The sequence below is a fragment of the Alnus glutinosa genome, chromosome 5, assembly GCF_958979055.1.
Source record: "Alnus glutinosa chromosome 5, dhAlnGlut1.1, whole genome shotgun sequence".
Lineage (NCBI taxonomy): Eukaryota > Viridiplantae > Streptophyta > Magnoliopsida > Fagales > Betulaceae > Alnus > Alnus glutinosa.
The window spans coordinates 2,834,666-2,846,998 of NC_084890.1; the positions used below are offsets into that span (position 1 = coordinate 2,834,666).

The 12,333-nt window shown below is 35.9% G+C and overlaps 1 protein-coding gene across 2 annotated transcripts; it reads right to left on the reverse strand.

Moving 5' to 3' along the window:
• Positions 1 to 116: 116 nt before the first annotated feature.
• On the reverse strand, positions 117 to 7,167 carry LOC133868677 (heat shock 70 kDa protein 16-like). Of its 2 annotated transcripts, none has more exons than XM_062305646.1 (10): positions 6,960 to 7,167; positions 5,243 to 6,523; positions 4,359 to 4,571; positions 3,183 to 3,278; positions 2,884 to 3,039; positions 2,432 to 2,632; positions 1,217 to 1,363; positions 1,001 to 1,129; positions 783 to 913; positions 117 to 597 (listed from the first exon to the last, which is right to left on the reverse strand). In XM_062305646.1, exons 2-10 carry the CDS (start codon positions 6,410 to 6,412, stop codon positions 489 to 491), a joined length of 2,352 nt encoding a protein of 783 aa, XP_062161630.1. In that variant the 5' UTR covers positions 6,413 to 6,523; positions 6,960 to 7,167; the 3' UTR covers positions 117 to 488. The 2 variants fall into 2 exon arrangements, with proteins under 2 accessions (XP_062161630.1, XP_062161629.1); XM_062305645.1 differs by having other exon boundaries at positions 5,243 to 6,527.
• Positions 7,168 to 12,333: the final 5,166 nt, after the last annotated feature.

Sequence of the window (12,333 nt, forward strand, 5' to 3'; positions counted from 1 at the left end):
TCTTAAACTGTATACGAACTATGTATCCATTCCTCCCTGTGTTACTGATGGACTAATTCAAATTCATCTTGACAATTAATCATGAGTCATGACCATCCATTTGCATACACAATAAATAGACGGTTAAGATATGAAAAAACATTGCAGGACAGACCAACTAAAATGCCATGTATGAGGTTTACAGTTTATCCGATAGGCGACATGCATCGTCATAAGAGTAATTTTCTTTCAGATCCTATACATTGAGCATGTAAAATCTAAATCAAAACCAAAAATATAAAAACAAGAAGCAAAGAGTCATTATCCATGATGGCAGTGTTCTGAGTGAGAGAAGAAACGAAACTGGTTCTTACCATGTTAGGATGATCTCTGCTGCTAGTACAAGAGTAGAATCCAAATGAATCAGCGTGAATCTGCTGCATGTGATCAAGTTGTTTTGTGTTGTGTGTCTTAGATTCTTAGTTAACTCAAAGTTACATCAACCCGCATCAATCTATTTGCATTCTAAAGCCATCCGGTTTGTCTCTCTGGTCTGAGTCATCTGCATCCTCTGGACTTGGGAGAGAAGCATTGGAACTCATTATATGTTTGCAGGTCCTGAATAACAATACACGGAACCCCATCAGGTTTAAGGTGAAAAAAAATGAAAGAGCAATAAAATGTAAGAAAACAAACAAAACATTGCAAACGAAACGAGGAAATATTAGCCAATTCCACAATAGAAGGGACACTTTAAATCATGGGTTAGTAAAGTGAAGATTAATAGTGGATGAGAACAGTACATGTCCAGAGCCTCTGTCTTTTTCTTGATTTCATTCGACCATAGTACCGGATCAGTATTTTTAGGCAAAGAATTCTGCTGTTGGATTTTCTCTTGCAACCATTTCTCTGCTTTATTGCATTCATCAATGACCTGCAAAAGAGAAGAATCAATTTGTGGACTCTGGCTATTTGCCAAGAATGAATTCACCACCAACCAATTAATGGACAAGGATCATACCGCATGTCTCTCACTGGCTGGAAGTGACCCGACAACCATCCGATAATTTGTGACACAATCTAACAGACCCTTACTAGCTTCATCTCGCGCCTCTTCTTCTTTATATCGGTTTTCAATGGGATCAACCAGCTATTACAAACCCAAACTCTGTCAAATGCATCCTTTTAAGGAAAAAAAAATCATATAAATCAGAGAAAATTCTATATTATTTAGCACCTGTTTAAGATACTCCAGTTTTCCAGTATAAACATCTAGAGATTCATCAACTCCTTCCTCATAAAGCCACTCTTCTGTCTGTTGAAGATTATTGGAGATTCCTTCCAGCTCTGACTTGGTGGAAAAGCCCCGGTATTTATTTAACATCTACCACATGATAGTGTTATTCTAACATCCAAAACAATCAAATCGAATAAAACAGTCGAAAGATCTGAAGTCGACTCAGTAACAATTTAAGATGCGCACATGAGAATTTAGATATCGGTAAAAACGATGTTGGACTTGACATACAGAAAGAAAAAGAAAAAAAAAATCACCAGGACCCCTTGCCAGAATGGCAGGACTATAGATATGGGAACCCTGTTCAAGTCATATCCAATTAGTTGAAAAATCTAGCTGCTTATCAGCTTTAATTTTCACAAGAAGAAAGGTGCTCTATACTACAGCAAAATCTTCATTAAGAGTATGTTTTGGTAACCAAAGAAAACGTATGCATCATCCCCCCTAGCGATAATAGCATCAGAAGTTTAAAAGGATGCATAGTAATCGTCTTCAATCTTCGACACACATGGAGGTATAAGGTATGGGCTCCAATTATTCAAATTCGGAGGTCCAATCATTAGTTAAATATAAGAGAAGTAATAAGTAAGACTTTTTACATTTCATGTCCTAGGAACCATAGAAGAAATTTCATGAATACACATTAGGAGACAGAATTTTCATGAATACAATTTCCAAGTAAATGGCCTTAACTTACATCAAAATCATAGAAGGGGAATGGAATGCAGCCAAAAAAGAGTACTAACTAATGGTTCAAGTGAAGAAGGGTAACAAGAAATATTTTTGTTTTGGAAAGGGATAAAGCTACAAAGTACACCCTTTAAACATAACTAAGCCTTGACATAAGAAGTGAGGCTTAAGGGAACAAGCCCAGGAATTTCCCCAACCATTCCCTCCAAGTAGAGCATACAGGCCTACACCACATTGACCATTTGATGCGCTCATTGCATCAATGAATGATACGGTATTACCATATCAGAATATAAGTTCTGTTTCTCTAGATAAGTGCAACAAGTTTATAGAGCATATTCTATGAAAGCTTTGCAAGTTAAAGTAGGTATGACTCAAATTTTCTGCAGATTCCCCCACTCTGAGAACTGGTCTTTAAATTTGGAGGGTAACTCAATCAATTGATTCTGAATTTTTATGTCATACCTTATCACGCATCTCATAGACATAAGACTCCAATGCATTTTTCTTATCTTTTGTATGCTCCATCTTTAAGTCTTGTTGCACCAGCTGAAGTTCTTTCTTTTCAGCATCTGAGAGCTCCACATTTGCCATTCCACCATAGACTCTCTCACTAACAGGAATATCCAGCCTTTTGACAACCTTGTTTTTTCTCTTTCCATCAGCCTACACAAGGGAATTGAATTTAATGCCTAAACTTCCAACTTAATACACATATATGGAAAAGAATTTCCTCAATTCAATACAAAACTGGTCCACCATATGAGATAAAGTCCCTTGAAGGTGAGAGAACTGCTAATGAAAGCAAGTATATGTTTCTAATTTTTCTGGAGAATGTGGAAGACAGTAAATTAATAATGTCAATGCAGCCTAGAACTAAGAAACATACACATCAATGGCTATCCGACTAAACTTACAGCAGACATGGATGAAGGTTGCAACCGTTTGAGACTACTATCTTTGGCACTATTTGGGACAACAGAAGACCCATGATTGGATTCCACCTCCATCTTTGCTGAAGTCAATTGAGCATCACTCGTTGTAAGAGGATCATCCATATGATTATCTAATAGCTGATTCAGTAGAAAGGGCTTATAACAAGTTAGCATCCATATGATTGGATTCCACCTCCATCTTTGCTGAAGTCAAATAGGCATCACAAAGGAGGTCTCATGCTAAATATGTTCAGTGTACCAATTGTTAAAATTACACTTACTGAGGCTGATACAATAGTAACAATCCCATGCATGTTTAGCTGCACTCTAACTTTAACTTTTCTTGCTTCCATGTGAGAAACTTGGAAAGGGCCAATCTAGAGAAATGGAAAATCATAAATCAAGCCTCAATAAACATAAGAACAAAACTAAACAATGACTGCATCGGGCTTCAAACAAAGACAATTGATTACATGCTAAAGAAATTGAAATATAAATACCTCGCTGAGAAACAAAAATAACTACAGATAGAGAAACACAAACAGACACGAATTTAGCCCCATTCTGATTGGAAGAGAAAATATGCATTAGAGAGAGGGGAGCATAAAAATTGTTCCATAATGTCATCTCCAAACTACAGCATGCCCCAGCAATAATTAAATATAGACCTCAGTCATCATAAATTATTACCCAAAGGTATTTCCAAATTCAGGCCTACTCAATCTGTAAATATTAAAAAGAGAAGGCAGTAGCAGCAATTATGTAACATGGGCATGAGATAATGTATAACTTTAGTATGGCATTCTATCTTCATGGGCCCAAGGGCTGCTTTTAAATTATCATTCTTATGCCACTTTAGCACAGAAGATATCTATGATTATGTATCACGACTAACCACCCAACCCGAATAAACTCTTATTTCTCAAGGTAGCATGCAGCAGTCAGTATTTGTTTCTTACTATATGGTCAACTCAAGGAAGCCTTTTGTCCTCAGTGCTTGGGGTCAACCACAAAAATACCATTTTCACCCCCAAATTACAGGTTAGGACATTGCTAAACAGGATTGCATTAGCATAAGGTTGTAACTTTCAAGATTCATGCTAATAATCTACCCAATGCATCCCTCTCTTCCTTTCTTGGGAGTACCATGTGAAATGTAACAAAATATTACAGACAATTTTTTCAGTTATTAAAATAAAGTCTATAAAGTTGAATCATTCTTACCAAAGCTTATTATAGAGAAAGGGGAAAATGTACAGAACGAAAAGTACATAAAGATCATCCTGCGAAGTGATTTACATCACAATTTTTAAGAATCCAAAAGGAGCTAATGTATATTTGTAACATTGTCTAAATCGCTAGCATGCATGATTTAGATAAAATCGATTAATTACAAATATCAAAATTTACATATATCTATGAAGAAGAAAAAAGGCCTGTTCAAGAGGCAGTCATACCGTAAAACTACTGATTTTAGATGATACGCCAGAGGGTAATTCACTTAGATCAGCGTAGTAGGCTAACATATCAAACATATTAGTCCTACGCAAACTAAGAATCTTAACACTGGGGAATGGATGGTGTTTTCGCATAAGAGCACCATTCAACTGCGTGCAAACTGGACCTTTATCCGATGAGAATCCAATGGAGAAAGGAAATGCATCTTGAACCTGCGGATGACAACATCTGTAAACACCATAATATTAAATAGGAAATGGACACGAAAATTACATGCAAGAGTGCAGGCATCTCTTCATATATTCTGGTGGAATTGACATATATGTGCCCAGAGAAAAGTTAATTGAAGAGAACTTAAAAACTTAAGATGATCCATGGTTGTTTCAGATATAACTCACTGCCATGTTTATTAATGATCAGACAGGAAAAAAAAAAGGTATACAGATGATGCCACAATTGAGTTCTGTATTGACATCTCCAATCGCAGGACCCCACTTTGTAGACCAATACTTAGTAATGGCCATTGAAGAATCTCATGCCCCTTCCCATTGAAATAAATAGATAAAAATATAAGAAAAAATAAAAGATTGTCTCAGAGAGATTTTATGGCAGCCTGCCAAGAAAAAGATACAAGTTAAGGGGTAAACAATCGAAGGACATATTTGCTGAATGACCAACAACTAATGTATAGCATTCCTAACTTTGAAGGAGCATCTTTCCATATTTTTAACCAGGAACGATATGAACCCTTAGGAAATAAATAAAGAATACAAGAAGGCAAATGTTTGAGAACATAATGAGTATAAGAAAAATAGTTAAGTAATAGCAGAAATCATCTTATCTCGATAGAATAGAGTGGAAACTGTGTAGAAAAAAGACAAACCTCATAATCTCTGACATGGAATATTGGGCTAAGCATTGCACACTGAAGAGCACAACCACGAGCAACACACTCACTTGCATTTATTTTCCGGCTTGGTTCTCTCTTGAATAAAGAAGCTAACGTCCTACCAATTGCTGGTATCCGAGACCCTGAGCCAACAAGCTCTACTGAGTGGATCTTCTCCTCAGTCAAACCAGAGTCAATCAAAGCCTTACGACAAGGGACAATGATTCTCTCCAACAAGTTCAATGACAATTTCTCAAACTCCTCCCTTTTAATAAAACCCTCAACATCTTTCTCGTCCATCAGGCACTCTATATTTAGTGGCGCCTCTGCATTCGCACTCAGCACCTTCTTTAGTTTCTCACAAGACGCCCTCAACCGAATAGATGCTCTGGCATTTGAATAGACATCAATGTTATACTGCTCCTTGAACTGAGCCGCAAAATAACTGAATAGAACCTCGTCAAAATCTCTCCCACCCAAGTTCCTGTCAAAAGCATGGGAAATTATTTTCATTTGTCCACTCTCAAATGATGCAACACAAACCTGTGTGTCACAATGCCCAATGTCGACAAACACAACATAAGTTGGGCCTGCAATGGAGAAATCAGTCTTGTAAATACCATAGCCAAGCGCTGTAGCAGTACAGTCATGCATCAATCTCAGTGGCCTCAGTCCAGCAATTGCTGCAGCGTCCAGATAAGCACGTCTCTGCAAATCCGTAAAGTAAGAGGGAATCCCAATCACACAATTCGAAATGGGCATTTTAAGATTCTTCTCAGTTATGCGCTTCAAATGAGAAAACAACATCCCCAGAATCTGAACCGGAGCAAATGTTTGTATCTCACCCAAGTATTCTAAACGAATTAAGATGCCACCATCTGGGCCTTCCACACATTCAAAAGGTAACGATTTAAGGTCGTTCTGAACATCTGGTTCCATAAATTTCAAACCAATTAACCTCTTCACTTGAGAAATTGTCGATTTGGGGTTCATTGTCGCACTAGCGGCTCCAGCAAAACCCATGAATCGCTGCTTCTTTCCAAATGACACCACTGCCGGTGTTTCACGCTTTGATTCATCATTCAACAAAACATCAATACCACGTTGCTTCGCAACTGCAATAACGCAGTTCTCATTTCCAAAATCAAATCCCACCACACTCATTTCTACTAAGCCAGAGCCCAAGCCTCACAAATTTGTAGCACTATAATCCCACACGGAATTGAGAACAAAAGCACCATATTGTATCCATATTTCCAACAAAATCCATGAAACCTACCTTGAAATTACAAAAATAACCAAACTTAAATTTCCAGCATTCACGAAGAACCACCTAAACCAATTCAATTAGCTAAAAATTCCTTATACAATGCTTGAACTGTAAAACTCGCTGATCAAACTAGAAAAAATCAGCTGTGGAGAATTGTAATAACCTTAAAATCATACATAAAGAACTCATTTAAACCACAATTCAATCAACTAACCCTAAACCCCAACCCCTAACCAAACTAAATTTTGAGCGTAACACCTAAATCAATTCACTTAACTAAATTCCCTTAATAACATGCTTGAACTAACTTTAAAATTCACTGATCAAACTAAAAAAAAAATTAGCAAATAGAGAAATTAGTATAAGCTTAAAATCATACATAAATAACCTCATTCGAACAACAATTCAGATCACGTAAAAGAAGGCAACAAGTACGATTACCAGAGGAGGCGAATACGGTTGAGAAGGAAGCTGAAAATCTCCGTTTGGTTGCTGAGAAAACGAGAACGAAACTAAAGAGTGCCTAACAAGGAACAACCACAGTGGTCGTCTTTAGGTTTCGGGGGTCCCCGTCAGCACTGAGAGTTAGTGTGGGACCAAGTCCGAAGGATTCTACGCCCTCAGATTTCACCAACTGTGAGAAATGGATGGGTGGTCGTAACAATCTAGTCCACAGTTTGACTCAGACAAATATATATATACAGTTTGGGCCTTTAGACGGTACTCAGGAGTCGGGACCAAATTTTAAATAACTTTGTTAAAATCATAAAATTTTCCTTTAAACCGGATCGGAGATTGAATTAAGAGTAATATTAAATTTTATTTATTTATTTTTTTTTTTATCCCACGATGTTGATGTGTCAACTGTCAATGTCAACTAAGCCTTATTTTTATTTTTTTTAGTAAAAACTGAGCTAAAAATTGGTTGGAACTGTCACATCAGCATTATGGAATAAAAAAATGTAGTTTCTAACATTATTATTAAATTAATGTATCTTTTAGAATATGTGATTCTCAAATATATTTTTAATAGGACAATATGTTAAATTAATGTGTCTTTGAAGGAATTTCTCCCGACCTAGTTTAAAATAAAATTTGCCCTAATTAAAATAAAAATGTGTATACGAATTCTACAATAAAGGAGATTATGTTATGTGATATTAGGGTTGTGATAACTATACTATAGCAACTAAACATAGTTTTGATCAAGTTTGAGTAAACCTTGTTATATTAATTCATTGTAACATGACATAAAGGTAAAAATTGTTACAGCACCGGTCAAGAAAAAAAAAATCTAAAAGAGAGAATAAGCTTGGAAACCAATAAACAATTTCGTTAAACCCTAAAACCTTGCGCTAATGTTTTGTTATCGCTTTTTTTGAAATATTTTTTTTATGGGGGTGCATTTTTGAAAAAAAAAAAAAGAGAAAAGAAAGTATTTTCTATATATTACACCTCCTTATTTTGATAAATCCAAACAAATGTAGAGCCTTAGGCCTTGTTTGGTTTACGGAATGAGTATTCCATTAAGAAAGGAAATAGTTATTATCGGGAATAAAAGAAAGTGGAATCAATAACTCTTCCTACTCTTTAATTTAGTAATAAATCATATACTTTAATTAGATTCCAATCAAAATTGCTAAAAAATCTCGTATTATTATTTTTTTTAAAAAAAAAACTCAAATTATAATAATAATAATAATAAATCTTTTGAAAACTAAAGGGTGGCCAACCACCCCAATGGGTTCATCATGAGGCGTTCCGGGGGTGGTGCGACCACCCACGGCTCCATACACTATAAAAATGGATTTTTTTAAAGAGAGAGAGAATAAAAAATAATGAGTAATTTTTTATAGAAAATGTAGCATATTCTTCTCATTTTTTAAAGGAATAGATATTCTTCTTCGTAAAGAAATAGTTATTCCAATGGAAACAAATATTTCAAGGAATAGACCATTACCAAACAAAGTAAGGAGTATTACTATGGAATAGTCATTTCATTTCAAGGTCTATTCCACAAATCAAACGAGACCTTACTTGTAAAAAAAATTAAAAACAATTTTTATTTTTATTTTTTATCTTAAAAAAAAAAAAAGACAAAAAGAAAAGAAAGTCAAAACAAGACCACCCTTCCTCCACTTAGGATGGTCATATTGGTCACACAGCCACCATAATTTTTTTTGTTATTTTTATTTTTTATTTTTTTTAAAAAAAAGGTTAATTTTTACCTCTACAAAAGTGAAGTGCTTATTTTGTCAAAATATTATCACAACAAATAAAAAGAATTAACTCCGACCCTTCGATATCACATAAAGACACAATAATGTGCCAATATATTATCCGTACACCGTTGACTTTGGTCAATTTTGAGTGAATCCGTGAGTGGCGTGCCATACATGAACCTTGCCGTGAGTGGCAAGCCAGATCCAATTTCTTACATTAATTGGTTAGGTTTTGAGTTAATTAGGCAGAAGAATCCTAAGCTATATCTCTATTGGGTTGCGTGCGATATGCTATACATAAATGTATTTAAGAACCCTAAGAGTGTCTGTAAAAATTAAAATAGCTACTTACTATTTAGGCTGACTAAGACACTGATAAAGTAATAAACTTTCGTTAATTTAGATGATTGAATAAATTAATGAACTTATCGTGCATGCAATCCAACCCTTAGCCAAATACTACCATGATACCCTTGCACCATACTCTTACTAGCTTGGACATAAGAGTGACTTCACCGGATCCCATGCACTGGTGAACCCTTCTAACCCTCTTCCCTTTTTAATGAGTAGCTGGATTAAGTGTGACTATCTTAGAGGATTAATTACACCTATCATTTATGTCAACTCGCCCCATATTTTGTGTGCTTTCATGGCATGCACTGTTGATGTCATTTATTTCTAGCTTGGAGCTATTATATTGGGGAAGACATGCAATTAAAAGCATTTCAGGCATCTTAACCTATCTTTATAATTTCCCGACTGTTGGTTAAAAAATTCAGTTGAAATATAAGAACAAAGACAAATTATTTGTTAGAATATTATTTATAATATTTTCCATTAGGTTTAATTATCTTCTTAATTAGTCCACCTTACCTACCACAACTTTCTTATAAATAGAGCATGCATGTAATTAACTCAATTGTATTATGCAATTCAATACAATAAATTAAGAAGTAGCCTTAAAGGCACTTGCTAGTAGTGGGGTGGCTGAACTAGCCCAATTTTTTTGTGTTATCTTCATATCTTGCCTTTGCTATATATTCTAGAATATCTTCTCTTATTTTATATTTTACATAAATTTCTACGTATTATAAGAGTAATTAAAGGTTATGAGATCGAACTTTGTTTTTGTAATTCACTTCCTATTTCAATTAAATATTTCACGTGTTCGGTTTCACTTATTGAACAAGAGTTTAAACCCACGAGTCAAGAGTGTTAGAATATAAATTTGACCATTTTTATTTTGTTTGGGCGGGGGAGAGGGAGAGAATGATCAAACTATTTGAAAGGGTCTTATAGGACTTAGCTCAAGCTTCAAGCTAGTAAAGATCATACAAAGAAGGTTCAACCATGCCATGGCATGATGAAACAGTAACAACCACCAGATGCCAGTGTATTCATTCATGACAAACCAAGAAAAAACAAAAACAAAAACAAAAACTTCATCAAGTGAACACAGAAGGCAGGCTAACAATGGTCTCTCCACGGTGAAACAGGCGCCTCCATGTTTTCACATGACTGATTACTCGTTTGTGAGCCCCAACTCTTGCCGCAGATATGCCCAACAACACGCTCTTCCTCAGCTTCTTTAATCTCCTCCCAATCTTAACCTTCAACCTACATATCCTGATTCTCAAAAGCGATGGTCTTCTTCGAGAATCCGCCTGCAAAAGCACTTTCTGGATCAAGAACTGCGCCAGCCGATGTTTTCTCTCTTCCGGGTCTTCATTATCGATCTTTGAGTAAGCATATGATGATCGTCTCCTCAGAAGAGCCATTTCCTTGTGTGAAAACGAGGGAGTAAAGAGGGGATATTGTAGAGTGAGCTGATCGAAATGTTAAATATTGGAGGTGTATTTATAGAGTAATATGTTGAAGATTCTTGCCGGCAATGAAAGGTGGGTCATAGCTGAGGAGGTCACATGTAATGAAGCTGGCATGTATGTACCTGTATTTGGTAGAAAAATAATGTTGGAGAAAACTGCAGTCTCGTAGCTGGCCTTACATCATCGCGTCAAACTAAAACCTACTCTTTAGAGAGTATGCCACTGGATATAATTGTTTTCATAAAATAAGGTCAGGAAGGCATGCAGAGCTCCCCAGGTTCAAGCCTTGCATGAAAAAGTAGCAATCGACCTTATTGAAGGTTACTATATTTACAACGGGGCCTCTTGAAGAACACCATTAGATGAGAGAGAGACACATGTCACCAATTTAGGATGGTAGGATCCAGGGGCAAAACTATCTAGGGGCATCTGGAGGCATGACTTTCAATAAATAGTGGTCGCAATTCGTGTTCGTGTGTCGTCGGTCGTATTGAGGTATGAATTTAAGATTATATAGGTCAGCTATAACTCGATCAATTAAATTAAATTAGCATGCATGATCAGACCTCTCAACCTTAATCTGCTAATTTCGTATCGAGTTTGCGGTCGTATAAAAATGATCAGCCATAAATATCACGTGTCGGGTTCGGGCAGAGGTATATAAGTCAACTCTAAACCGACTCATTTAATTAAACGGATTAGATTCATCAACTCTAACCCTCTAATTTTTTGTTGGATTCGTGTAAAAAATTATAAACTATAACCTCTAAGTCCTGCAAGATTCATCTTAAATTATACACAAATTTCAAAATAGGATGGAAGAGTCTGCCAAGAATAAAAGAAAGAAGGGTGGTCGGTTAATTTAGAGATATTACGTAATCCATGCATGCATATGGTTGATTATGGTGGATTATTATTAAAAAGAATGCTTTAATTTAGATCCATGTTGATGTTGGAAGTGTGTGCTGACCATTATAATGCTAACTTTACTGCGAAATTATGTTTTAATATAACATTATTGAAGCCCAATTTTCTTTAGAAGATCGACTTGTAATTAATTAATTGTATTATAGAGCAGAGCAGTTGCACGTGCTCTAGCTAGAAACACGCAGCCTAAGTAAAATAATGTCATTATGAAACCAAAGGCGGTGGTTTCATTTTAGGCAAAGTTATTTTTTAAAAATAAAATAAAATAAACTTAATTTATTAAACTACGTCGTTTCTTTTTAATATTGTTGAGGTTGTCATCGATCGCCGTGGCGATCAGCTCCACAGTCAAAGAGGGAAGCTTTGCCGTTTGCAATATACAAGACAAGGTTGTCAAAATTGTCCACCGGCTGGCTACTGGCTAGTATCATGAAATGAATGATGCACCCTTCAAACTAAACAAATTAATTAAGTCAGACAAAGTAAGAGAAATATAAGTGTCTAAAGAAAGCGAGGAGACAATTAGACAAAGGCAACCCGATCCCTGTTGGCCATCAAGTGGTTGGGCAGTGGCTTTCCGGCCCAAAGAGTCAACTCACCGACGGCATTTGGAGACTCTTTCTTTTTCTTTTTCTTTTTGTGAGTACATTGTAAAGAAACCAAAGAAAAACAAAACTTAAGGAATAAAGAAAGTGGAGGGGGGTCTTTTCCAAAACATGGAGGAAAAGATGTGGAGAGAGGAGAAAGGATGGAAATGCAGCCAGAATGAATTCTGGTTGCGGCCTAATTTGTCACATGATGAACACAAAAGTTTGCACTTCAATTTACATGACTAGCTTT

Excerpts from the sequence above, each read along its gene's own strand:
- LOC133868677 (XM_062305646.1), bottom strand. The coding sequence starts at position 6,412 with ATGAGTGTGGTGGGATTTGATTTTGGAAATGAGAACTGCGTTATTGCA. Across the intron at positions 2,633-2,883 it reads AACCTTCATCCATGTCTGCT|GCTGATGGAAAGAGAAAAAA; the intron begins GTAAGTTTAGTC and ends TCCCTTGTGTAG. Across the intron at positions 914-1,000 it reads CAGCCAGTGAGAGACATGCG|GTCATTGATGAATGCAATAA; the intron begins GTATGATCCTTG and ends TCTCTTTTGCAG.